The sequence below is a fragment of the Drosophila simulans genome, chromosome X, assembly GCF_016746395.2.
Source record: "Drosophila simulans strain w501 chromosome X, Prin_Dsim_3.1, whole genome shotgun sequence".
NCBI lineage: Eukaryota > Metazoa > Arthropoda > Insecta > Diptera > Drosophilidae > Drosophila > Drosophila simulans.
The window spans coordinates 1,305,018-1,332,075 of record NC_052525.2 but is presented as its reverse complement, the minus strand read 5'-3'; the positions used below and the strand labels follow the sequence as shown (position 1 = coordinate 1,332,075).

The 27,058-nt window shown below is 50.7% G+C and overlaps 1 protein-coding gene across 3 annotated transcripts; it reads left to right on the top strand.

Annotated features, from left to right (window-relative positions):
- Positions 1-2,733: 2,733 nt before the first annotated feature.
- On the top strand, positions 2,734-27,054 carry LOC6724871 (glutamate receptor ionotropic, NMDA 2B). 3 transcript variants are annotated; one of them, XM_016173142.3, is made up of 11 exons: positions 2,734-2,938; positions 8,133-8,844; positions 17,482-18,253; positions 18,439-18,589; positions 18,802-19,395; positions 19,493-19,782; positions 19,845-19,997; positions 20,064-20,215; positions 20,579-21,086; positions 21,202-21,303; positions 24,110-27,054. In XM_016173142.3, the coding sequence occupies exons 1-11, from the start codon at positions 2,762-2,764 to the stop codon at positions 24,150-24,152; spliced, it is 3,654 nt and encodes a 1,217-aa protein (XP_016037682.1). In that variant the 5' UTR covers positions 2,734-2,761; the 3' UTR covers positions 24,153-27,054. The 3 variants fall into 3 exon arrangements, with proteins under 3 accessions (XP_016037682.1, XP_016037681.1, XP_016037680.1); XM_016173141.3 differs by having other exon boundaries at positions 21,202-21,306; XM_016173140.2 differs by having other exon boundaries at positions 2,801-3,175; positions 21,202-21,306.
- Positions 27,055-27,058: the final 4 nt, after the last annotated feature.

Genomic DNA, 27,058 nt, shown 5'->3' with positions numbered 1-27,058 from the left:
GGCTGGGCAATGGAAAATGCTTGCCGGCGAAGGAGGGTATGAATTTGCACACAATAGCAATCTAATTCCCGGCTTGACTGGGGAAATGAAATGTCATTAAGTCCCGAATTTGTTTCGTTTGCCCGATTGAGGGGAGTGGGCCGGAGCGAGATCTAATTGCGGATTTGGGTCGCATGCTAGTCGAACTCAAACCCTCGAACCTCGGATGCAGTTGGTCATACCGCTGGCTGCCCATCCGGTTGCTGTTTTGGGTCTGTTTTCTGTTTGCCCCCCCTTGTCCTGTTTGCACTCTGGGGAGAGTGTGTGGTGGCGATAGCTGGGAGATCGCAGTTACCGGGGTCGCCTAATTGACCCACGTCCTGCGCGGGCTTTTCCGTGTCCTGCAGGCGACTTGAGCGGCCTCCAATGTTGCGTAAAATTACTTTAAACGTGGTTTGCCATGTTCCGATTTGGCGAAATTCAGATTTCTCTATGCGTTCAGGAAGGACAGGGGCTAGGGAGCACGGGGAGTATGGGGAGTTTGGGGAGCATGGCTGAAATGTCTTTTTAAATGCTTCGAGCCTTGCCAAACTTTGATGGGCCAACTCTCGCTCTGACACACTTCGGCGCTCTCTCCCTCTCGACTTTGTTGTGCGTGTGTTCGCTTTGATATAGTTCAGGGTAGAGGGGGATGGGGAGGGGAGGAGGTGGCAGGGGAAAACCCTTCAGACTTCAGATTCCCGACTTCACAGAGATGCCTCGCAGGCAACATCGGCCCAATGAAATCAGCGTCTGGCAAACAAAATTTCACTAAATACACACGCACACAAGCAAGCAGCCCTGCAAGCACACACACACACACACACAGATGCTCACTATGTTCGAAAAGGGAATATAATGCAAACGAAATTATAAGAAGTGAAAGCCAAAGGCAGAGGCGGGGTTCTGGCAGTGGCAGAAGTAGCTCAAAGTTCCACGCCCTCCTCCTCCTAGCCACCCGAAATCACCAGCTAGCCTTATTAATCGAGTTTTCAATGCCAGCGAATAGCAATCGCATCCATCAAAGGCTCCCAACCCCAGTATCCCTGCTGCCAGGTGATCGGAGGCAGCAACAGAAGCTAAACTTACTTGGAAACAGAAGCAGGAGCAAGAACACCCAATCATCTATCATAGAGAGCGCTCCCACGCCCCGCTCATTCAAATCTAATCAAGGAGTACACGTCGCCATCTCTTCTGGAGGCTGTGCGTTTTTACAGCCAATTTATTAATTTGGCAAGTTAGGCAGAGCCACAGCCACAGACACAGACGCAGACCACAAAAAGCGACAAAGGCGCCTGGGAACTCGCCGGGTTTTGGATGGGCAGGGGCGGCGGGAAGAGGGAATGCCGCAAAGCGTTTACCCGCCGCTTTGGCTTCTGGCGAGCGGAAACAGGATGAAATCCAAGCCGAAACCGAGAGGCCGAAACCAAGCCCAGGCGAGTCCGAAAGCCGAAGGAAAGCTGCCAGCGCTTGAAGCACACCGCACGCGATGAGCGTCGTGGTCACAGTGGTTACTAGTCCTCGTTCATGGCAGGATGCAAATTCCGCCATTGGTTGCTGTCTATTAGGCTATGTTCTCAGAGATGGAATTAACCTTTTTGAAGTCCGCTCAAGGGTTTTCTTTGAAACCAAATAAAGTACGCATACACTTGCAATTATTAGCCTTTCCAAACCACGGTGGCCAGTCGACGCAAGGGCGATGTACTAGGACTAGGCTCCAAGTCCTGGCGCTTCTTTGCTGCCGCCTGGCTGCGCAGGGAGCATGCCGCCCAGAATTCAATTGGCAAGTGGCTACCTCGTGCGTAAGAAGCGAAAGCCAGAGAAAGCTAAGGCATGAGCCTTAGCCACAGTACCAGAGTCTGAATCAGAAACTGAATCAGGAGTCGCAGTAGCAGGAGCGGAATCGCACAGAGTGCGCACAATCAAAACAAATCAACACGTGGTTTTTGTCCACCTCTCGAGCAGTTGAACGGTGGAGCAGTCGAACGGCGGAGCAGTCTAATGGTCCAACAGATGAGGTCGAGGCAAGTCCCAGTAGTCCTGCTCCACCCCGATGCGTCCTGCACGCCCAGCTTCCATCTTCTGCTCCCCAAAAAGCAGCGCAGACGCAAAATCCCGAGGGCAGAACGTCGGGCGTTGCCAGATGCCATACGATTGTCGCCCTGCGATTCCCAAATCGGGTTTCGCGATGAGGGAATATCGAAAACAGTCACTCTGAACATATAATACCCAAGTAGGCTAAACTATATCAAATATGCCTCTGACAGGCTTACCATTTCGATACAAGGTAGCTTTCTTCCACGTTCTGTGGAGATTCGAAAAAGGCGTGATTGAGGGTTGTCAGATTGGTGACTTAGACTTTGCCGGGTGGCAACCACGCCAATGGGCTTGGCACGCGATTAGCATCCAGAAGAGAGGGGAGTGAGAAAGTGAGAGAGCTTCGGGCGCGAGAGCAGGATATTACGTATACGCTGCAGGAGGGCGTGTTACAAGCCGAAACGAAACGAAAACGAAATCGAAATCGAAACCAAGTCAATGCCTCTCTCTCTGTGACATTGACAGTGCTCGGTGGCCCCTGCGGATGCCCCCCTCCACCCCCACTCCTCCCTTGCTCCATGCTACGTCGGAAATACGAGCCCACTTCGTGTCCTTCGCAATGGGGCTGCCATCCGCTCGCTGAAGCAGCGGGAGCTGTGGAAGCTGCGGAAGAGTGCTTCCTCTTGCTCGCGACAGAGGCGGCTCCATGGCTGCCTGGCAGTGCCATTCGGTGGCTCATCGAATTCAGTCCGCAGAGCGCGCTCCGTTCCGTTCGTTTTGCTCGCTCCGTGCCGTTCAGAGTCCTGTTCGGTTCTGCTCGCTCGCACCCGCATCCGCATCCGCATCTGCAGGAGCTGCCAGGCGTCCAGAGCCAGAGAGCCAGGTTTGGCTTCAGTTTCAGTCTCAGTTTCCGTTTCCGTTTCCCAGACTGAGCTGAGCTTGGCTTGGCCCGCTGAAGCGGATTCGAACTTCGGAACCGGACTTGAGACCTGAGACTTTGGACTTTGGACCTCGGACTTGTGACTTGGTGCTTGGGACTTCGGACTAACGCCTAGCACTAGACACAAACTGGACCGCCAACTGACCAAGTGAGCACTGCGCCCAGGATGCGAACGTAAACGTAAGCCCAGGACCTGCGTACCCACCCCGCCCATGTGACAATCCGAGTGTGTTTTGTTTTATAACAAAGAAAGCAGCGCAGCAACATCAACGGGACAACAACAACAACAGCAACAACAGCAGCAGCAGCAATGGCAAAAGGACAAAAAACGGTGTGGATGGGTTGGACTGGCGGTGGTGAAGTCGAAGTGGGAGGGGGTAGGGCAGAGAAATAGAGAAAGCACAGCGGAATGATGGCGAAAAAATACATGAGCAACAACAAAATAGATGAACTTTTTCGTCGCTTTTTTTTTTGGGCGTGTATGCCCATGTGTGTGTGTATGTGTTCGTGTGCCTGCTTTACGTCTGTGTGAGTGAGGCTGCGTCGTCGTCGTCATCGCCGCTGTCGCTGTCGTGGTGCGTGTCTTTGAATTTTTGGGTGTGGACTTGCTTCATGTTTCAGTTTCAGGCCCCACCCTTTCCAGTTAGCCACCATCCTTCAGCTGCCCCCAGCTACCCCCTGCCTCCCTCCAGCTACCCCCGCACGCTTGCAAAACTTTCCGCTAAGTAGCAACAACAACAGCAGCTGCGAAAAACATCGGGCTTAATAAAAATAATCACGGGAAAGTGCAATGGAGAAATGCAGTGGCAGCCCCACTGTCACTCTTTATTTTGTTTTTGTTCGAGTGTGTGAGTGAGTGTGCCAATCCCAACAACAACAAAAACAACAACAATAATAATAAGAGCAAGAACAACAGCAACAGCAGCAACAAGAACCGCAGGCAGGCGCAACAACAATGGCCAAGTGCATCAAAAGTGCAGAAGGAAAACAGCGCGAAAGCAAAACAAAAGCCCCCCCCGCCGCCCACCAGCCCCCTGCAACACATTTTAATTAAGAGCCTGCAATGACAGACCCCTCGACAGCCGACCCACCCACTCGAAACCACTGTGCACCACCACGCATCACCCAACAACCACCGCCCCATCCCATTCCATCCCATCCGCCACCCAATCGCGCGAGCAAGTTTGAGATTTTTATTATTATGAAATTTTCGCTAATTCGAGGCGGAAGGCCAAGCGGAGCAGCCTTGGGCGGCTTTTGGCGCGCTGAGGCTGGGGCCCCGCCCACTTTCTATGTTCCACTTCTTAACCCCCTCCATTGACCCATTTTGGCCCGCTCGCCAGCCGCATCCTGGAAAGTAAACAAACCGGAATGAGCAAAATCGATGGGCTCCAATAAACTCCTCTAAATAGCTTTGGTTTGAAAAGCACTTCCTAACGATTGCTGTTAAGATAAGGCAGGAGGAGGAAGGAGCAGGAGAGTTCCGGAAAAGTCGATGGGATCTCAAGTGCTGATAGTTCCATTGAAAGCATCCAATGAATCCCACTCTGATACCATCTCCTAGTATGATTCGTAACATTTACCACCAGTTCGTTCCCAGCAATCGGTTTTTGGGTTTCATCTGTGTGGAGAATCTACAGATCTTGCACTGGCCAGTCGGTATAGAATCTATTTAGGGAACTCCCATCTCCCCCATCGACCCAAGGTCGTCGGCCAAGGATGCCTGTAATGTGCCACAATAACCATTGCGGCAAGTGCATTTCAGTCGGAGGCCAAAACTTCTGGTCCAACGCAACACAACACAGAACAGCACAACATGGCACAAACGCGAGGCGGGACAAACTGACATCGTGTTAGTTTATCCTGTTCCTGTTCCTGTTTCTGTTCCTGCGCCTGTACGTCCTTTTTGTTGCTGCTTCCATAGTTGTTTGGACGACGCGTTGTTGCAGCGGGATTTGCATTCGGCCAACTTTGGGCAGCGAACTTTTGTTTGCTTGTTGTTTGGCGGCACAACAAGCCGAAACTTGGGTGGGGTCCAATGAATTAGGTGCCAGGCAGATCTCGCCGGGCGGCGGGAAGGGACACCATCAGTGTCACACAGATAACACGTAGTCATTTTTCACGCCCGACCAGCACCAGGGAATCCTGCCCTTTTTTGGGAGTGCGAAAAGTAAAATAGGGCCAGTGTCGTTGGAACAAAGAAAAAGCGTTGACAGGCAACGTTTGGCCCAAACTAATAAGCAACCGGCCATGTTTGTCTAGAGGGGATTGGGGGCTGACAGCGGTCGCCGTCCTGTCAAATAAGACGTTTTCCTCACACTCACACTTACACTCCCACTCCATCTCCCACTCCCACCACCGCCTATCCACCCGGTCATCTGTTCTGGCCTAAAGCTAACCCATTTGGATCTGACCTAACAAGGATCCGTTGGCCGGGAACGATAAAGCACGGCTAAAGAAAGGGAGCGAAAGACGCAGGGGCCAAGGACGTCGGCGAAGAATGTGATAGGGTGGTAGGGGGAATGGAACACACAAATAAATAAATACGTGTATTGCATTTGTGGGCGTGGTCAGTGAAAGAAGATGGCAAAACGGGTAGAGAAAGAAGACGAAAGCGGGAGGCGATGCTAAAAAGTAAATAACTCTAAAAAGGGTTCAGCTATGGCAAATGAACATGTACACCGAGAAAAACTGGGGCACAGCTAATAGGGTTGCTGTCCAAGAGGGACTGCTTCCTTAACTTTACGTAACACAAGTACTTCTCTCTGTGCACTACATGTGTGTGTGTGTGTGTGTCTGTATTTGTAAAAGGAACCTGTCTCCAAAGCAGCCAAGTATAGCAAACGCAACTCGAGCCTAGCCCAGAGATGTCCGGCAAAAGTCATAAACTTACGCACACACAGAGGGATGATGATAATGCCATTGTCGGAGTGGCAGCAACAACGGGGAGAACCAGGAGAAGACGCTAGCTGGCAGAGCCGGAGCAACCAGCATTTTCAATCAAAAGTTTAATACGCCGTGAATTCATTACACGTCCGATGAATGATGTAGCCCCCGAGCTCCAAGCACCGACCCTGCCCCATGAAACGGCCAGGAGAGGGGGGAGTTCTTTGTGAGGACTATGAGCCACGTTACCCGGGATGTCTGTTATTTTGGTTTCTTTTCTCATAAGATACAATTTATTGCCGCCATCATGTACGAAAAGTACGAAACACATGTAGGCACACACAGACATTTACGGCATCTCCCCAAACACACGCACACAGATGTGTAGGGATGAGCCTTGAGAGGGGGGGGGGGGGGGGGGGTGGGGAATCATGCGGAGACAGCCGCCGAGGAGCCCATGACCTTCGCCGCCTTTGGCGGCCATTGCATGAGCATTCGGTCCTGCTTCCTTTGTGCCTTTGTGCTTGCCTGCCTGCCTGCCTGCCTGCTTGGCCCCAACAAAGTAATCACTCTTTCCTGCAAACGAGCCGAGGAAGTGGGGCAGTGGGAGAAAGTGGTTCCACCCCCGCTTATTGACAGCCAGGCAGCTAAGTGTCAAAACACAGTTTAAGCCAAACCAGCAAACCAGGGGCTACGCAAAGCGGAGGCCCAACCGACAACCGACAAATTATAAGCCCAAACAGCTTCTGTTTGCCGCGCAGCCAGGAGATGCGAAAGGCGAAGACCGCCGCAACACGAAATGAAGTCGAGCAACTTGCTGACGCAGGAGCCACGACCCCCGCCCCTTCTCGGCGCAGGGGGTGGAATTCGATGATAACACGAAGCCGCAGCAGGCGACGCCCAAAGCCAAGCCCAGAGCTTTGGCTGTGGCGCACACAGAAAGGAACGGGGTGATCCAATAAGTGAGCAAGTAATGAAAAGAGCATAAATATATATAGGTGTCTACTCGTAGACAAAGCACACAGAGTCCTACGGAATGTCATCGAATATCCAACTAAATTGCACAAGAAAAAAGGTTTTTCCGAGTGTACCAATAGCTACAAACGAAGAGCAAATTCGGGCCGGAAAGCCAGAATGAGATACAGCGCAACTACCAGCAGCCGCAATATGTGGAGATATTAATGGTGATGACTATCATAATGGCTAGACTGTGCGGCAAATCGAAAGGAGAGGGCTGGCAGATGGCAGAGGTCTCCGTAGATATCTGTATCCGCGTTCTCGCATTCCAACTCTCACGCTGCCACTTTCTGCCTTCCGATTCCCTATTCCCGTTTCCCGATTCCTGTTTCCGCTGCTTCGGCTGCCTTGCCCTGCTCCGCCCTGTTCTGCCATGGCCTGTTTTTACTACCGCTACTGGCAGCATTCGAAATTCAAAGTGAAAATTTCGCGAGCAAATGCCGCATTCCCTGCGGGGGTGGGGGGTAAGCGGTTGGGGTTGGGTGTTGCCTGAATCAGGAATCGGGAACCTGGATGCAGAGGCACAGGCGGAGGCGAGAGTGTGTGCCAGAGCAGCGATTATGCGGACCAATGTCGCATTTAATTTATGTAGAATGGCAAGCTGCGCTCAAATTGAATCCGAGTGAAAAACTGTGTGGGCGGGAAGCGGGGGGATCGAAGGGCTGAGTACCCTGGGAGCTGGGAAACAATATCTGACATCTGTGTAGCATACATTTCTGCGCTGCCACAGTTGTTCGGAACTCATTTCACTGCTGCTGGCAATGCTTCGTTCCATTGTACCCAGAATTTAATGCAAGACACCTATTACAATACCTGAGCAGTCCAGTTGATAAAACCCCCTGAGTTCCCATCATTCCAAAGGCAGCTACACTGCTCCCTCTTATTATTCAGTCCAGGGCGACGGGGGTGGAGGTGGAATGCCTCGCCGGCGACCAGCAGGCGGCACGTTCGGCACAGTGGGGCCGAAAAGGTTGCGAACGACATTCCCAGCAGAGGGGGTGCCAAGTTTCGCGATGTGCGAAAACGACTCCACGGTGCCTTTTCCGGCCATAACAAATTAGTAGCGGAAACGGAAATGGCGGAAAACGTCAACGACGAGTGTTGCCATTGCTGCTGCAGATGTTGCTGCCTAGGTGTGTGCATGTGGATGTGTGCAAGTGTGCATGTGTATTTGTTGACGTGGGTGGTTGGGTACATGTACTGTACACAACTTCTGTTGCCCGTTTGAATTTAGCAATGCGCAGCAGTCAATACAAGCCCATCAACTGCCTGGGGAAGCGAACAGAGGGAAAAGCGGCCAGCAAGCGGACCCAGCCTGTTCAGGAAAACGCAATCCATCCACAATCCAAACAATAGCACAGCCCAGACACTTGCATCCCGGCCAGATGCACTAGAGACCACCGGAGCACTGAGCACCGGATCCCAGCGAACTTCAGGATCTAGTAGTCCACGAGCCATGATGCCCAGTCGCGTCAAACTGAAACGCGGCACGGACGGACCGACGCCCACGGCCACGCCCGCGCCCATGCCTATCACAATGCCAAAGCAAACGCCAATCGCCACTTTGAACACTGCCAGCTGCCAGCACAATAGCACAACAAGTAGACGAAAGCCAACCCTCACCCCTCCAAGCGGGCCCATCTCGCTGCTCCTTTTCACAGTACTGACCCTGCTGATCCTGGACACCAGATCCTGCCAGGGCCTCCGACTAACCAACGGAGGCGGCAGCCTGAGCAAGGGCGCGGCGGCCAACAAGGAGCAGCTCAACATCGGCCTGATCGCGCCGCACACGAACTTCGGAAAGCGCGAGTACCTGCGCAGCATCAACAACGCGGTCACCGGATTAACGAAGACGCGCGGCGCCAAGCTGACCTTTCTCAAGGACTACTCCTTCGAGCAGAAGAACATCCACTTCGACATGATGTCGCTGACGCCAAGCCCGACGGGTGAGTGTCCTACACAAAGCTCCTTTTTTCCAATTATGTAGGTACCTCTTGCTACTCGAGCGCAAAATTTGCTTACTGGCGTTAATTGTGACCACGGGGGCGCAGGTCACAGGTCACGGGTCACAGCTCACAGCTTACAGGTCGTGGGCGCCGACACCTGGTGGGCTCTTGATTGCGTGCGCATTTTTAATGGCCGTTCATTTAGAGCTTCTTAAGCGCTTAACCCCCTTTGCCACTCACGACGACGCAATAAAGCGGAAACGTGAATAAAAATTAAAATGATCATGAAAACGAAAATGAGGAAACGAAGAAAAATACTTAATGAACGCGGCGTACATAAGTAGATGACCAGGCCAAGCCAGGCTGTAATTAAACGCGTGCAGAGTTGTCAACGCTTTACGGCATGGTTGTCAACGACTTGGCTTGAAAGCGAGCTTGTAGGGCTTTAGAGTTGCCGAATGCTTTGATAGAGCGACAAGTCAAATTTCAAATTGCAAGGCATGCCAGGGCATCCCACTGTTTTGCGTTTTCAATGGAAATGTAACAGAATGACCAAGTGCAAAGTGCCCTTGTAGTGAGAAACGCCTTATAAGCATTGAAATCCGCGGGCCAGCTCCTGCCAGGGTTGTGAGGACAGCCAGAAGCATATTCGCGGTGAGTTACGTTTTTCTGTTCTGGTTGAATGACAACTCGTTTTGTGCTAGTGGCACATTTGTGATTCCAACAATTTATGCCCACTCCTTTTCGCCTTGATTTCTTTTTTGATTGCATAATCCCGAATCCCAGATTCCGTTTTGCAAGTTCAAAATCGCATATCAAAAGGCTGCGCTCGAAGTGTCCATGTCTACAAATTGCATTCTCTGTGCCACACGCAACTGCCACGGACCAGGACCAGGACCCGACTCCGACCCCGAACCCGAAACTCGCATCGTGGCACAAAAATATGCACAGCTATAAAAGGGGCCGGAGCAGAAGCAGAACTTAACATCTCCGGGCGGGAAGTGCGATGTAGCATGTGGAAAGTGGGCAGTGGGCATGGCCAAGAGTGATTGCGCCTGGGTTAGCCATGTGCATATGGATGTGGTGAGGGCGGACTTGATGGCATATCGAAATTTTATGTCGAATTTCCAGAGTTGGCCAAATTGATAAAGTAAACACCAGAGCGGGATGGGGTAAAGGGAAAATGCGAGCGCAAACAAAACCCAAATGAATTTCCAATGATGTTTAAATGTTTATCATGGCCAGGACCTTGAGAATACGAGTATCTGTGTGAACGCAAATTACAACACATGGCAAACAAAGTCTGTCTGTTGATTGCCCCTCCCCAGGTCTATGGGGAATTTATAATGGATTTCTATAGCTTTCGCACCCACGCACACTCGCTTACTCGCTCACTCGCATTGAAAGGAACCGAACCGGGCATGTTCAGTTGCTGAGACGATTGTTATTTCTCTCGAATGTCGAACAATAAACGCGTGATGCTGCCTTGAAACCCCCCCACCAGTCCGCATTTTCCCGCATTACCGCCCTCTTTTGCATCCGCCTTAGGTGGACGAGTCTGTCTTTCCTCGCCTTTCCTCCTGTCCTGATGCCTGATTGCATTCCCGTTCCCCATTCGCACTGCTTCCATTGATTGCCGGACATAGTTTGGCAGGACTTGTGCCAGCAAGTTCTATAATAATCGTATGGAAATTGAATTCAAGTCAGCGGTCGTCCAGTTGAAGTTGTCATCCAACCCATTCACATTCCCTGCCATGAGCATTAAGTTGGATGAGCTGTGCAGGTCGGGCAAAAAGTTCCCTTTAGACAAGTGCCTTTCATTCTCATGCCTTTTAGTCTGCCCGACAGCGTAGTAGATGATTTTGTGTCAAAGCAATTTCATACAAAATCGTATTTACTTTAACCCCTAGACACAACAAACGATTACCAGGTCAGGTTTGGGGCGGCTGAGCCCGAGCTGTGTGAGCTTGCCCCTTTCTCGTGGCAGCCATAAACTTTGATGGCCTTATTATCGAGTTTGGCTCATTTGCGGCGATGGAAAACAGGGCAATTACCTCAGATGAAGGCTGTAGCCAAGAACGAGTCTGTGGGGATAGTAGAAGTGAAGGCGGCACAATATAATCCATTCCACGGGAGAATTTTTTAGAAGCGTGCTCCCCAAATGAGCTGGCAGAGCAATGGGAAACCTGGTGAAACGGGTGGTCAGAACCAATAATCGTTATCACCACTTCAACAGGACCATCAACAACAGAGCCACATTTTCAGGCAGACAGGTTAACCCTTTTTCGGTTTGCCACCCACTGCACACACACAAGTACTTTATGTACATATGTACGTGTAATCTGTCATCCTCCTACCCCTCTGCACCTGCCACTGCCACTTCCACTCGATTCCCGCCCATTCTTTGACACGTCCATTAGTATCTGCTCATCCGGCTGATTTGCATTAATTGCATAACAATAGTAGCAGCCAGTAGCCAGCGAAGCCAAATTGATGGGATAATTGAGCGCTTTGTGCAACCGAGTGACCCACGTTTCGCACTGCCCGCAAAATTTAACCTGTTGTCCCATCTCGATGTCAGTCGCCGGTTGACCTTGAACAATTGCGAATTACGCCAGCCTATAGCCAGGCACACGCATCCTGGGTGTCGTCCGCGCCGAAAGCGATACCCTAACTGCAATTGAAGGCTGAGTGGGGAGGCACTACACCAACTTTCATGCTGGCCCACATGGCGTATGGGCGATGCCGTCAATAAGCGGTTGATTGAATGAATGATCCCGTCCAGTTGTCTCCACTTTGCTAAATGACATTTTCATTTAAATCGAACCGAGCGGAACTGGAGCCCGGGACCCATGTATCATATATCACTCCATTGTGAGCCAGTATCCGGTCCGACAACCCTGATCCCCAGCAGCCAGCCCTAAGTCATTTTTCTTGTCGCTTCCATTGCTTTTCTATCGGATGGAGGAGGCTGTCAACTTCCATCACCATCGCGGACCACTTGGTCCTTTATTATTAGCCATTGAACCCGCGATTACTACCCTGCTGGCCACTGCAACTGGCAATGAATGACCAGGTCCAGCGACCCTGTCGGCGCCGTTAACCTTGTTTACACCATGTTTGCATGCCACCTCTTCCCACCCTTGCATTCCCTGCAGGAGAAGAACGTAAACGAGAAATGCCCACCGCATTAATAAGCTGTTGTGGCCGGATCCTGCTCCTGCTCCTGTCCTGTCCTGTCCTGGCCTCTCCGTGTACCTGCCAGGTGGCGGCTCCCACCGCTGCAGCTGGAAAAGCGAACACTACTGGCTGTGTTACCGAATTGGTTGACAACGTGAAAGTACTCGGCCGCAGCTGAAGTTCCCTGGCGGTACATGCCTGCATATGAGCCAGGGGCCATCCACCAGCACTGTGGCACTGTAGCACTGTGTCCTGCTCCCGAAACAAGCCCCAAACAAATGGATGGATGGCAGCCAGGATGGTAAGCAAAGCAGGCGACTGGGGAATGAAAACGGAAAAGAAACGGACCCAAAGCCTGCGGCCAAGATGGGCGAGATGGGATGGGCGTAGGCCAGCCCAGGCCAGGCCAAGCCAAGTCAAGCAGGACAATGGCCTGGGCAGTGGACAAGAGCTGGGGTGGAGGGTAGCAGCAGACATCGAGTCCCCACCACAGACACACTGGGGGAAAAAGCCATCAATAAATGGACCCAGAGCAACCCAAAGAAATCCAAACTGGTGGCTGATAAATTGAACAGCTCCCATTACCTTTTATAGTCTGTTATCTGGTCTAGAAAGTCACGGCTTACGGCATTTATTGCCACGAGGAACTATTCCAGATCCAAGCTGCATAAAATTAGCTCTAAGCTGCTTCAGTCCCATAAATTAAAAGGATATTTGGACTTTTTCGGCACTATGCCATCTTTTTTGCCAGTGCACACACAACCAGCCAGCCAGCCAGCCAAACGGAACCCAAATCCAGCCGCAGTCCGACGCTGTTCCACTAATTGGCGCCGTCGTAAGAAGAAGGCGCATCCTTGGAGTCACTAGCAGGTCAAGAATGGCCCTCGGGCCTAATCCTGCCACGCCCCAGACTTTTTCCTCTTGCCTGGCGTCTTGTGCCTTCAGCCGGACGCAGAATGTGTGTATGTACGCTATCTGCTGCTCTCGCTGGGAGACTTTTGAACTTGGACCACTTCTCTTGGGAATGAAAATGGACTAGGCATCGGGCCCTTGGGTGGCGCCATTGGGGAAGGAGCATGTGCGTCGATTCGGTTTCGGGTTACAAGCTATGAACTTCGCTTAAGTCTGTTGACATCGCACACATGCCTGCGGTCACGGAGCCGACAAGAGGTGCCGGACAAGGGATGGTCAGTGGTCACCGGTCCCCGCCGAGCAGACCAGACACAAAATGGACACTGAATTGCCTGATTATACACGCTCAGCTGCTAATGATGACCCAGGAGCACACCGAGCAGGGAAGGCCAAGTCCATAGCGCAAAGCCCAAACTCAGAACCAGCAAAACGGCTCCCATTCGAACTGAGGCCCAACCACGCCTAATGGCCCGAATGGCCAAGTGGTTGCGGTTGTGGGCCAGGCTGCTCGGTGGTCTGGTCTGGGTGCCAACACGCTCTCTGGGGAGCTGGAGCTGGTGGGTGAAGACCGTTCGCAAGGCTCTCAAGTTGCCGGTCCGTTGAAACCTTAGAAGGCATAAGATGGGGGCGTGGCGCTCTGTAGGGCGAGTGAAAGGGGCGGAAGAACTACTTTGACGCTTCACTTTGCACCAAAGTTTCACCTTCCCCCCCGCAAGCCCTTTTCAACTGGTCGCCGTGTCAGCAGCTGCGGAGTAATTTGGCGTGGCTGTGACGCCCGCGTCCTTGGGCGCTTCTCCGGCTGCCAGCTCACTCACAGCTCCTATCGTCTTAAGCCTTCACTTCTCTTTAAATCAGATTTATTTGGATGAAGAAATCGATTAGGAAGGAAAGAAGCCTACCCTCTTAAGAAAGTTTAATTATTGCACGCGCCTTGTCGAGATAAAGGATTCATGGAGAAGATCATTTCATACAATATCACTGCGATCCTGGTCCCCACTATGGATTACGTAAGTTCTTGGCCATAATCATACAAACTTACTTATTTCATATCCATTGCGGTCGCATACACACGGACTTGGACGGTTTTCTAAGCCCTCTGAAATCTTCGAAAGCATATCACGGAGCAGCTCTAAGATACGAGTCAGCTAAGCTGACGTAGTAGAAGGTGCACGCCCAACATTTCCGCGTGTCCTCTACACTATAGTATGGGTATGGGTAGCTAGTCCGGACCTGCCCCATTTACAGCCTGTGTGTGTTGAATACTTCACGTGCAAAACTCATCCGACCAAAGCATGAGAAGCGAAAAATCATCTGGCAACACTTTGATATTCGATAAGATGTTTGGACGCTTTCGTCGGTGCTTTCTTACTAATGTCCTTGCCGTCCTTGCTGTCCTTGCTGTTCTTGCTCTCTTGTCCCTGTCATTGTCGTCATGCGAGTTTCGGCTCTTCGTATCTGCGTGGTGGAGTGGTGAGCTGGTGAAGTGCGAGCGGGGAGAAGTGGGAGCCCGTGGCGTTGGAGCCCGTGACGTCAAGTTATAAAATATGAGGCTGTTCCCAGCGCCCAGCCCAGCCCAACACAGCCCAGCCCAAGCCTCTAGTTTAGTTCGGGTCGCGTTGCTTTCCTTCAGTCGCACAGTCCTTCCTGGTGTCGCCGCTCGCCTAGTTGTTGTTACACTGCCATGCATGGCATTTCTTTTTATTGGCATGCCACGCCCTGTCGGAACTGTGCGTGTGCTCGTAAGGAACGGGTGGCCGGATGGGTGGCAAGCTGCGGGTGCCTAGGATGTCTGGGGTGGGCTGAGGTCACAACTTTGAGTGGCAGGATTCGCAGTTGAATAACTAATTCAACCGACTAGTTTCCGAGTCCGGGCCAAGCACACAGATATTTCCTCAACATTTCAGCGGAAAGGAGCTATTTAGCTGTGATGGACTTCATTTAATTTATTTTCAATTTCTAAGAATTAAGCTTGTAGCTGCGCTTTCCTTTGAAGATTGCCGAATCGCCATCTAGAAGCAGCAGCACCTGAATTTACACCTGTAATCGATGCTACAGGATTGAGTGACGATGCTTAATCGTCCGGAATTATCACTGCAAATATTTAATTGTGTGCACAATGTGAATCCACCCCCTGCCAGTTAACCCAACAGGCGAAAGTTTCCATCGCTTTTGATGCGGGTTTCACATTCGGTTGCCCGCTACCAGCGACTAGCTACTAGCTTTTCCGTCCCAACTACCCGTATTGAGTTTCCCAATTCTGGATTATCGAGCGCGAGTCAAAGTGCTGGGACATGGGACAGCTGCTACTCCTAACTGTGCTTTATGTCATCCTGCTACGCGGATGTCGATGCGGATGCGGAAGCGAATGCGAATGCAGAGTTTTCTGTGTGCTGAGAGATACACTTTCGAGGGCAACTAGATTTATGTTCTGCCTGGGTGGAGCGCCTGTCGGCGCTTTTTCCACTTGCCTGCGTCGAGCGGAATGTAAAAAGTTGCTCAAGAGCGGCAGGAGGATGCGGATGCCAGTGCGGATGGCAATGTGAAGTGGTTGGGCGACGCGCACACACATGACACCTTCCCTCCACTCTGTTACTTGCATTGTTGGCAACTTGTGATAACTTGCGATAAAAACGAAGGCAATTGAATGATGCTTAAATGAAATTAATGGATGTTATAATAAGTTGACAGACGCATCCCCATTTCCCCTCAGCCAGGGCGCCCCTGCGGCTGCTGTCAGAGAAGACAAGTCGAGCAAGGACGAATGCGAAAGGACTCAAAGCCGGAGCCAACTCACAGCCGACAGCTGTCAGCTGACTCCTGCTCTGGTACAACAATCAGCTCCTCCCTCCTTCAGCACTCAAATTGGGGCTGTGTCAAAATTCAATTTGCACATTACAAAAAGCCAGTTTCGCCCGCTCCTTTGTGGCACCAAAATTGTAAGCTTCCTGAGTCCTTTGGGGCGGCAAACATGGTTGAACTGCCGCTCACCTTGACGCGCTCCGCATTACCTCACCGCATTACGCACTTTGGGGTCTGGATTACCTCTAACGTGAGTAGGATTTGGGACCCCCAGAACCCCACCCCATCCACTCATTGGACCTCCCAGCTAGTTCCAGTTCTAACAGTTCCACTGAGAGCTCCCTGCGGAGGCTAAGGGACACGGGCCGGTCACTCGACACTTGGTAATGCAATTACAGGGTGCCTAATGCACGCAATTAAATTCGTAATGGACGTGCCGGAGGAATCAAAAATGCTCCATTAAAACGAAATTAAATTTTTGGGAGCGGGAGGGCGTGCTGTGGCCTGACCGGGCCAGGCCTAATTTCGTTAAGTGAATTTCTATTCTCGGTTAAATGCGAACAAAGGTCGTCAGTGTGAAGAAACCCACCCGGATTCCTCCCCCTGGGCATTCCAATCAAGCTTGGGGCCATCGTCCATCGCCCATTGCCCATTGCCCGTCGATCCATCATCCCGAGTGCGGTTGCCTATGCCTATGGCTGTGCCTATCCATCCTGCCATCCATCTGCGTATCTTTGCATCTATACATATCTGCGGCTTTGAATCCATCCGGGCGAGTCCCGACATGGAAATGGTAATTGAATGCAGGGATACTGCAAGACGTCTGCGGGTAGGATGAAAAATTAGCAGACCCCTGCTACCGAGTCTTTCCCCCCATCACCCCCACACACCCTGCAATCCGACATCGTAGCCCTCTAGTAGCGATGGAATGCAGATAGCAGAAGTAAAGTGATGAAAAAGTTAATTAAACTTTTTGATGAGATTTCACATTTTGCCAAAGCATTGACAGAAGACTGACAGTCCTACGGGGGCAAGGGGCCAACAGAGGGTATCGCAAGTTCCCTAGGACTTGACAATGTCTTGTCATTGATTTCGCCTCCGCCTTCCAGGCAGGCAAAACTTCCGAAATTGTCTATAGTCACTGGTGAACAATGGCATCGGTTGCCAAATCACGGCACCCAGTCACCCACACGAAACGCCATCCTTAAAGTTCTTCGAGATTGCATATGGATTAATTACCATGTGACTGTGAAGAACCGCCCCGCAATTCCTGAAAAAAAAGGTCACTTGGCTGGTAGGCTGAACAGAGACCGCGCAATGTGCCCCGACCGCCGTGAGCACCCACACACCGCATCCTTGCGTTGGCCACAACCAATAAAAGGCTCCCACTCCACCGGGTAGCACCAGCCAATCGTAAAACAAGTTCGGAAGGTGGCTAATCTGCAATTAATTGCCTCACATCTGTACACAAGACACGCACGAGCTGAGATTGAGATTTTGATTGGGATGGGGGATAGGGAATGGAGTTGGAATTGGAATCGGGATCAGCAGCTGGGTCTGAAGCGGTTTTTGGTGGGTTTGGTCGGTCAGGTAAGCAAATGAGCACGGACGAATTGCACTGAGGGAGCCGCAGGCAAATGTGATTCGTTGGGAACCCAATTCTTTCTGAATTTAAAACCAAACCACTACGAGACTCCCATGAATTACAACACCCAATGCTAACGTACATATCTCTTTGTCCGTCAGCAATCCTAAGCACACTGTGCAAGGAGTTCCTCCGCGTGAACGTCTCCGCAATCCTGTACATGATGAACAACGAACAGTTCGGGCACAGCACGGCCTCGGCACAGTACTTTTTGCAGCTTGCCGGCTACCTGGGCATCCCGGTTATCTCGTGGAACGCCGACAACTCGGGTTTGGAACGACGGGCCTCGCAATCGACGCTCCAGCTACAGCTGGCTCCAAGCATCGAGCACCAAAGCGCCGCAATGCTGAGCATCCTGGAGCGCTACAAGTGGCACCAGTTCTCGGTGGTCACGTCGCAGATAGCCGGCCACGATGACTTCGTGCAGGCGGTGCGGGAGCGCGTGGCTGAGATGCAGGAGCACTTCAAGTTCACCATCCTAAACTCGATCGTGGTCACCCGCACCAGCGACCTCATGGAACTGGTTAACAGTGAGGCCCGGGTGATGCTGCTGTATGCTACGCAGACCGAGGCCATCACCATCCTGCGCGCCGCTGAGGAGATGAAGCTCACCGGAGAAAACTACGTCTGGGTAGTCAGCCAGTCGGTCATAGAAAAGAAGGATGCCCACTCCCAGTTCCCCGTCGGCATGCTTGGCGTGCACTTCGACACCTCCAGTGCGGCGCTCATGAACGAGATCTCTAACGCAATCAAGATCTACAGCTACGGCGTGGAGGCCTACCTAACGGATCCAGCTAACCGGGACCGCCGCCTCACCACTCAGTCTTTGTCCTGCGAGGACGAGGGACGCGGTCGCTGGGACAACGGAGAAATGTAAGTGGAGATCCCAATGCTGTGTGCTCTGCATGCTTGCATCCGAAACGATCAGTCGTAGGGTTTAGATTAAGGTGAAGTGAATTGAAGGAAGACACAGAAGAGCATCCTCATTGAAATAGTGAAGAACCTTGTAGTCAAAATGAGCCCCGGGCCTTCTATTAAGCGTACGGTCTCTTTCCCAGCTTCTTCAAGTACTTGCGCAACGTGTCCATCGAGGGCGACCTTAACAAGCCGAACATCGAGTTCACGGCGGACGGGGACCTGCGCTCGGCGGAGCTCAAGATTATGAACCTCCGGCCCAGCGCCAACAACAAGAACCTTGTGTGGGAAGAGGTAAGTGGGCGTTGCTTGCATGCTTTTCTCAGTCCTTTCTCACTTTGCCACTCTTCCCACGCTCACTCTTCCCGCTCCACTCTGATCCACTCTGATCCAATCTGATCCACTCTGAACCACGATCCACGACCCAATCTGATCCCGCACCGATCAATCGATCTCGCACCGCTTTGTACTTATGCTGATCTGAACCACGACTCCAATTGGGGCAGATTGGAGTGTGGAAGTCCTGGGAGACGCAGAAGCTGGACATCCGCGACATTGCGTGGCCCGGCAACTCGCACGCCCCGCCCCAGGGCGTGCCGGAGAAGTTCCATTTGAAGATCACATTCCTCGAAGAGGCACCCTATATCAATCTGTCGCCTGCGGACCCGGTGAGTGGCAAGTGCCTGATGGACCGTGGTGTGCTCTGCCGGGTGGCGGCCGACCACGAGATGGCCGCCGACATCGACGTGGGCCAGGCACACCGCAACGAGTCCTTCTACCAGTGCTGTAGCGGCTTCTGCATAGACCTGCTGGAGAAGTTTGCCGAGGAGCTGGGCTTCACCTACGAGCTGGTGCGGGTCGAAGATGGTAAATGGGGTACCCTCGAGAATGGCAAGTGGAACGGCCTGATCGCCGACCTGGTCAACCGCAAGACGGACATGGTCCTCACCTCGCTGATGATCAACACGGAACGCGAGGCGGTCGTCGATTTCTCTGAGCCCTTCATGGAGACCGGCATCGCCATCGTGGTGGCGAAGCGCACTGGCATCATCTCGCCCACGGCTTTTCTGGAGCCCTTCGACACAGCCTCCTGGATGCTGGTAAGTAGCCCCCTCTGAAGACGTGCTCTGTCCAGCCTTCTCACTGGTAAGTTTCCTTGCTCCTTGCTCCCCCTTCTCTTCCTTTCTCTGCGCCCAGGTGGGCATAGTGGCCATCCAGGCGGCCACCTTCATGATCTTCCTCTTCGAGTGGCTCTCGCCCAGCGGCTACGACATGAAGCTCTACCTACAGAACACCAATGTCACCCCGTACCGCTTCTCCCTGTTCCGCACCTACTGGCTGGTTTGGGCCGTGCTCTTCCAGGCCGCCGTCCATGTGGACTCGCCGCGAGGTTTCACTTCGCGCTTCATGACCAATGTGTGGGCCCTCTTCGCTGTGGTATTTTTGGCCATATACACTGCCAACCTGGCCGCCTTCATGATAACGAGGTAAGCCGGAGTCTTCGGGCTCGGACTTAATGTCTGACTTAATATCACTGTCCACGTTTTAGGGAGGAGTTCCACGAGTTCAGCGGTCTCAACGACAGCCGTCTGGTGCATCCCTTCTCCCACAAGCCCTCCTTCAAGTTCGGCACCATCCCGTACAGCCACACGGACTCGACGATCCACAAGTACTTCAACGTCATGCACAACTACATGCGGCAGTGAGTTTCTCCCAGGGCCTAGAGTGGGTTTGGTTCCACGCAGCACTGATCTTCCATCTCTCGCAGGTACAACAAGACGAGCGTGGCGGATGGAGTGGCCGCCGTGCTCAACGGCAACTTGGACTCCTTCATCTACGATGGCACAGTGCTGGACTATCTGGTTGCCCAGGACGAGGACTGCCGGCTCATGACCGTGGGCAGCTGGTATGCCATGACGGGTAAGCCCTTCCTTTCTTCTTCCTCTCCTCTTGCAGCATGTGACTTCAAACTTCTTTGCTCTCTGACGGGCATTAGATTGTCATTTGAAGTTATTATTAAATTAGTTGCCAGCCGCACACAGTTTCCATCAGCTCGTAAACTGTGAAACTGTGAAAACGACTTGGCTAAAAGTTAAAGCGCGTCAAGTATGGGTGGCAAACTTTTCACTGTTGCTGCCAACACTCACTTGGCTCATTAACAACATTTGTAATATACGTTCAACGTTGGGCGAACTCGTTTTCGTTTCCGTGAGATACACTGGTAGAAGAGATGAGCATATGAGCGGCAGTCATGTTGAAACATTTCTATTCCTTTCGCTTCAGGGTACGGGCTGGCATTCAGCCGCAACTCAAAGTATGTGCAGATGTTCAACAAGCGGCTGCTCGAGTTCCGAGCGAACGGGGACCTAGAGCGGCTGCGACGCTACTGGATGACGGGCACGTGCCGTCCGGGCAAGCAGGAGCACAAATCCTCGGACCCGCTGGCGCTGGAGCAGTTCTTGTCCGCCTTCCTGCTCCTGATGGCCGGCATTCTGCTGGCGGCGCTCCTCCTGCTGCTCGAGCACGTCTACTTTAAGTACATCCGCAAGCGGCTGGCTAAGAAGGACGGTGGCCACTGCTGCGCCCTCATCTCCCTGTCCATGGGCAAGTCGCTGACCTTCCGGGGCGCCGTCTTCGAGGCCACCGAGATCCTGAAGAAGCACCGTTGCAACGACCCCATCTGCGACACACACCTCTGGAAGGTCAAGCACGAGCTGGACATGTCTCGCCTCCGTGTCCGCCAGCTGGAGAAGGTCATGGACAAGCATGGCATCAAGGCGCCGCAGCTGAGGTAAGTGTAAGTGTTCAACGGTGCTCCGCATCCGCAGAACACAGGTTCACGACCCACACACCAACATCATAGTGAGCTAGACTAACACTGTGTCCATACACACGTCTCTCTGCAGGCTGGCCTCCTCCTCGGACCTGCTAAACCACCATCATCTCAAGGAGCGGCCGCCACTGCTGGGCAACCTGAGTCTCGCCGCCAGCGCCCAAGATCTATACAGGTGGTAAGTTTTCTTTGTGCATGCCTTTTCCTGCACGATCCCCTGCACAACGATTCCTCACTCCTAATTCCTTCCTCCCGTGGCAGTAATTAAATTAAGCAATTGCTTAGGATAACATTCCAGCACGGTTCAGTGTTCTTTTTCCGGAGCGGAACGGAACGAGATTCGTTACTGGCCTCGCTAATGATGCCGGGCAGCTGCTACAGCGATCCAAGTCGCCCCTTGGGGCATTTCTCTGGTTTCTGCTCTAATATAAATATATGGAAATGACTTTATTAAATTACTTTATCTCGGTTCCTGATTCAGCATACAGACTCGGTCTGGAGCCCATACCACACACCAGCGCACCAGTCAACAATCCCCACTGCCCACTGCTCACTCCCCATGCCCACAAACACGGGCGGGGAAACAGTCCTTGGTTATAGTCTTTAGTTATAGCACAATTTCCGGCAGTTCCTGTTGTCATTCATGCCAGCACAGGAGGGCTGTGGCAATGGAGCCGTGCCTTTGTGTCAAGTGACTGTGAGGTTGCGAGATTGTATGGGTCTGTCCATTTGCATATCGTCCACAATGGGTCGGGCGCCGGGTAGATAATCGGATGTGGGAACGCTTTACGACCGTCCACAGTTGCCCGTCCAGCTGCAACCCCTTGCCAGCAGGGGCAGCAATTAACGGATCAGGGTTCCCAGCATCCAGCAGTGAGAAGCTGGCAGCCAGCATCCACATTATCGTTTCCATCTCCATTGGCATCGCCAAGCTCCGCACTCCTCCTCCTGTTCCTCCACCGCAAGTTCCAATGGTCAGGCAGTCAGTCAATCACTCTGTATCCGTCCCACTGCCCGGCAACACAAGCCCAGTTTTGTGTGGGGCCGGCCAACACCTTTATCTGTGCTGCTCCACCACCTGCCAACCCACCTCCGAGCCAGTGGCTCACTGCTTAGGACGACTTTGTGGTGCTTCACTGTGGGGTGGATGCCATTCAAAGGGACCTGCGGACTGCGGATTATAAATCTGTGCAGGACAAAAGACTAAGGTGTACTCAATCCTGATCAGCCAACTTTAATGGGTCTGGATGTTTTTGCGTTTTACTAGAAACTCATTAGTCCACTTTTTCCTCGAATACTGGACATTTTAGGAGAAAAAGTCTGAGTTCCCAGGTACTTTACTGTGTGCACCTTGTTCTCCAGGGTGGTCTCTGCTTCGAACACTTGCCGGTTGAGCTGCTCTGGACTCCTACTCGATTCCTTTGTTTGGCAGTGTGGTTTGTGGTGGTACACAGTGGTTTTGTGCAAAGTTCAGCGATTATATCTGTTCTTTGTTGCATCAAGTATAACGTTTTATATTTCGGGCCAGAAAGCTCTGATACCATCTATTCTTGTAAGCCCACGTCAAGGGTTTTCTTTTTTTTTTTTGTGTCCTGTTTCCCAAATCTCGTCCACCGTACCAGCTCGGATGCCAGAAGACATTTGCATTAATTACTGACAGGTAAACAGTCCGAGACCTGTTTCGCCGAATTGGCATGGGGCGGTGGGCGTGGTCGAACAGGTGGAGCGTTGTTCTATGCGGTTGCGTGTCTGCTGTACGGTGTCCTAGTCCTTCGTCCTCCATCCTGCTCAGTGTCTGTTGGGTGCATTATGGCGTGCCAAGATTTATCCAACGCCACGAATGGATAGTTATTTATGTCGGCTTTTGCTTTCCGCCAATGCTTCGTTGTGGACCTGGGAGTGGATCTTCCCCTCTCCTTCTGCGCCCTGCATCCTGCAGGTGTTAAAGGTGCGCATCCACAGGGGGGCTGCTCATCGTTATGGATGGCAGTGAATCCGTTTTTCGCAGAACACGTTCCACGTGCTGACTTTTGGCTTTCATGTTAACCAGCTTTCCGCCGCAACAAAACAGAGACAACGAAACTTCTCGAGCTCTCCAAATTAGGTTGGGGCTACGGAAGTGTCCTAAATTGTTAGCCAAAACACTCGTACATACATATGTACACGCTATTTGCATTCGGCCGACGGACTGGGAGTCCGGGTAAACGTGGATAATACTTCAAAGCCGAGCCAGATAGTTTGGCGCAAGAAATGGGGGCGTGGCATGCGGGCTGATAAATTGATGATGGCCAACGGACAGGAGTGATGGAAAGAAGGGAAACGGGGAATCGAAAACCCTTTATAGGAATGGAACACCTGTCCGATCGTGTGACGGCCACTCTGGCCTCACCTCCCATTGCTCGCCCCCTTTCGATGATTCGCTTTTCGCATTTACTTTTTGGCACTAATTTATTTACATGCGAATCCTTGAGTGCTCGCCCCGTTGGACCCTGATTGATTGATGATGCCCAGGTCTTGCGCCATCGCATCCGCATCCCCCTTGTCCTCCTCCCCACCCCGCCCCGCCAGTAGTGCTAATGTTTTTGATTCTCCACGGCAACACACTCACTCACACGCCGAACACGTCTTCTGCCTTGACACACATATCCGCATTTGCTGGCAATCGGAGCTGCTGCCAGTATTCCAGCATCCGCCCATTCCACACGCAACTACCCAACTACCCATCATCCCATCCCCAAGAGACCCGATTACAATTTGTCACATTTTTCATTGGATGGCATGCTAATTAGCGTGGCCCGCAACGCATGTCCTGCACCAGTTAATCCGTTAAGCATGCTTGGTGTTCCGTAGCAGTAGCATATACATATCTACGCGATGCGTGCACGGTCCCGAATCATTCAACTAACACTCGGGGCTCACCCCTTTCTCTCTGTCTTTGCAAACGTAAAACCTAAAAACCAAAACCCATAATGGGATCGCAGGTCGTACAAGACGGAAATCGCCGAGATGGAGACAGTGCTTTGAAGCGTTTGGAGCACTTGGAGCTGCCCACGGAGAAGCGACTGTTACTCACACTAGACAAACATTCGCAATCGAGCCGGAGTGCCATCCTTCAGCGAGTACGTCTAATCAAAATCAACGTTTCAAACAAAATGTGAACTAAAAGCTTTCGAAAGTTAGGGACGAGATAGCGAAAGAGAAATTGAACCCAAAGCGCCTCACGAAAACCGCACACACACTCGATAGTCAGTAGTAGATAGTCGAGGATAGAGAATCCAGAATCAACAATCCACAATCCAGAATCAAGAACTAAGCCCAGATTTGCAGCCCAGAAAAGCCCAGAGATTGTATAAAGTTAAACTAAATGTAAAACAGTAAAACCAAGCATTAAACTAAGTGGAACACGGGGAGTAACAAGCAAAAAACAAGCAGCCGCCGCACGAGTATTTCATAAACAAAGTTTTAAAGAGAAGATGGGGAGATCAACCGTTGCATTTTTGGCGATTGAACTGTTAAGCGTTAACATGAAGCAGTAGAGGAATAGGAGTAGGTCCAACCCAGAGTTGGCCCTGTTTGTATGTAATCCGTTTGATTGTTTGTGATTGTTGTTTCATTTGTTGTCTTTTTTTGGATAGTCAATATTTACGAATCATATTCAAGTAAGCGTATGTCGAAGGCAAACACGATGACGAGGACGAGAAGAGGCGCCGGTTGTCACGCCCATTATTAAATGTACACATTAACAGATTTATATGTATTTACTATGATTACGACGATATAAATGTTATTGCATATACACGTACATATACATATACATATACATTTAAAGAACAAACAAGAAATATTTACATATGAATATACATATATGTATGTATCTTATATTTTTCTGTTTTTGATATAAAAATTGCTTATGCGCCGCCAGCAAAAACAAGACGAAAAACCAAAAACCAAATACACAAGAAGAATCAAAAGCAAGGCCGAACACGAAATTTTCATCTCGCTAGGAGATTCCCACACGACTAAACAAGGCTTCATTTTAGTTTCTCCTTCCCGCTTAGCTGCTTTCCTTTGTTTCTTTCACTTTCACTTTCATTTCGCTTGCTCGCTGAGAGAGAGCCAAGCCCCCGCACACCCGCACCCACACACCACTATCCTCCATTATCCTAGTCATCCTGGCAAGGAGAATAGGCAAATGAGAAATTCACCCGTTGGAGTGACTCCTGCATGTGAAAGTCATGGCAAACTCTCTCCCCTCTCTCTCAACTCTACCACTGCTTACTGCACACCGCCCCTCACCACACACCCACTCACCTAACTACGAGATATAAAAAATATTTATAAATGTGCATTGTTGTTGTGGCGAGCAAAACATGCTTAAATCAGATTTAAAGTAAACTTGAAATCGAATTAAAAATGTACAAAGGTTAAACGATTTAAACTAAAAACGCGACGTAAATAATTAATGAGCTAACTGACGAATCGGAGGAGATGTATTGTGTTGGTATTTATTTATGTGTGTCTTCTAAGTGTTTAGCGATCCTCGAGGATCACCAATACTAAAAGCAAGCGCAAAACGTAAATGTAAACGAAAAATTGAACTAACTAATGCAAATTTAAACAAACTTAATATACACTAGACAACCAAACACGCACGGCCGTTTAGCTGTGCGTGTGCTTCTTCGAGACTCTTTTCGTTAACGTAACGCCATCTCTGTTTGTTTAAGCCGTTATACAGTTATACCGTTATGTTCCACGCACACACCCCACTCGCCGTTCAAAACGACGAGAGCGGTGCGAGCGAGACAGCACTGCAACACAGCACTACAACTAGAACACAAGACGAACGGACTCATGAACTAACTAGTGACAAAAACGGACAAAAAACAACAAGAACGAAAACAATGTTAACAGAAAACTAGAAAACAAAACAAAGAAACTTATTGAGTTTTATTTGCAAAAGAGTGATTTTTTGTAGTGGAAATATTTTATACACAAGATACGGATGGTTCAAGCGGACGACATAGCGAATGTTAATTATTACGTATATGTATATATTTTTTAAGACAAATTGTTCAAATTTATTATACGAATACTACCAAACAAAGCGAGTCGATACCAAAGCAAAGCCAAATCGAAAACTGGAAAATGATGTTGCAGACAACAAAATAGTTTTAATAGAATGGAGAGGATGTCGAAGAAGGGAACGAAGGAACGGAGAAGAGAAGTGAAAACAAAACCTTTACGGACAAATTAAAACAAGTAAAACAAGTTAACATTACATTATATAAGTAGTTAGTAATTTAAAACTAAACCCAAAGAAAATAAGCTAAACATCACGACAAATGATAAAAGCATTCAAAAAAAAGGTTTATGTATACAAAAAGATGTTTTTTTTAATATATTATTAATGTTACTAAGTTACGAGTGCGAATAACGAGCGTGCACACAGTCACACTGTCCAGACACCCACACCAACACGAATAACGAGTGCATTTTGTTAGATGTTAAACATATGTATGTAGCAAGCTGAGGAGAACAGAAACCAAATCACAAGCATCAATTGAAGTCGAATCAATTTTTAAACGCAAAGATATGTACACCTCCCCGTGCATAACGCATAACGAGGGACAGAATTCGAATCTCAATCCAAAAACAAAACAAAAGTCGGTCGCCAGCTCCTGTCCCCCGTCAGCACGTGAGCGAAGGAGGGAGCGGGACAGGACGGCACGGCACGACGACCGATCGTATTTCAAGTTACTAACACAACACAATTTTTTAACCACGCCAGAGGATCGAGAGAAGCGTTTCACGTACTAATCTAAGCAAATGGAATATGCGTACATTGTTGTGGTAGTTACAGATGGCGAGGAGCATACACGTAATTAAAATATAAACAAACTTGCAATAAATGTGTATACAAAAGGTATTGC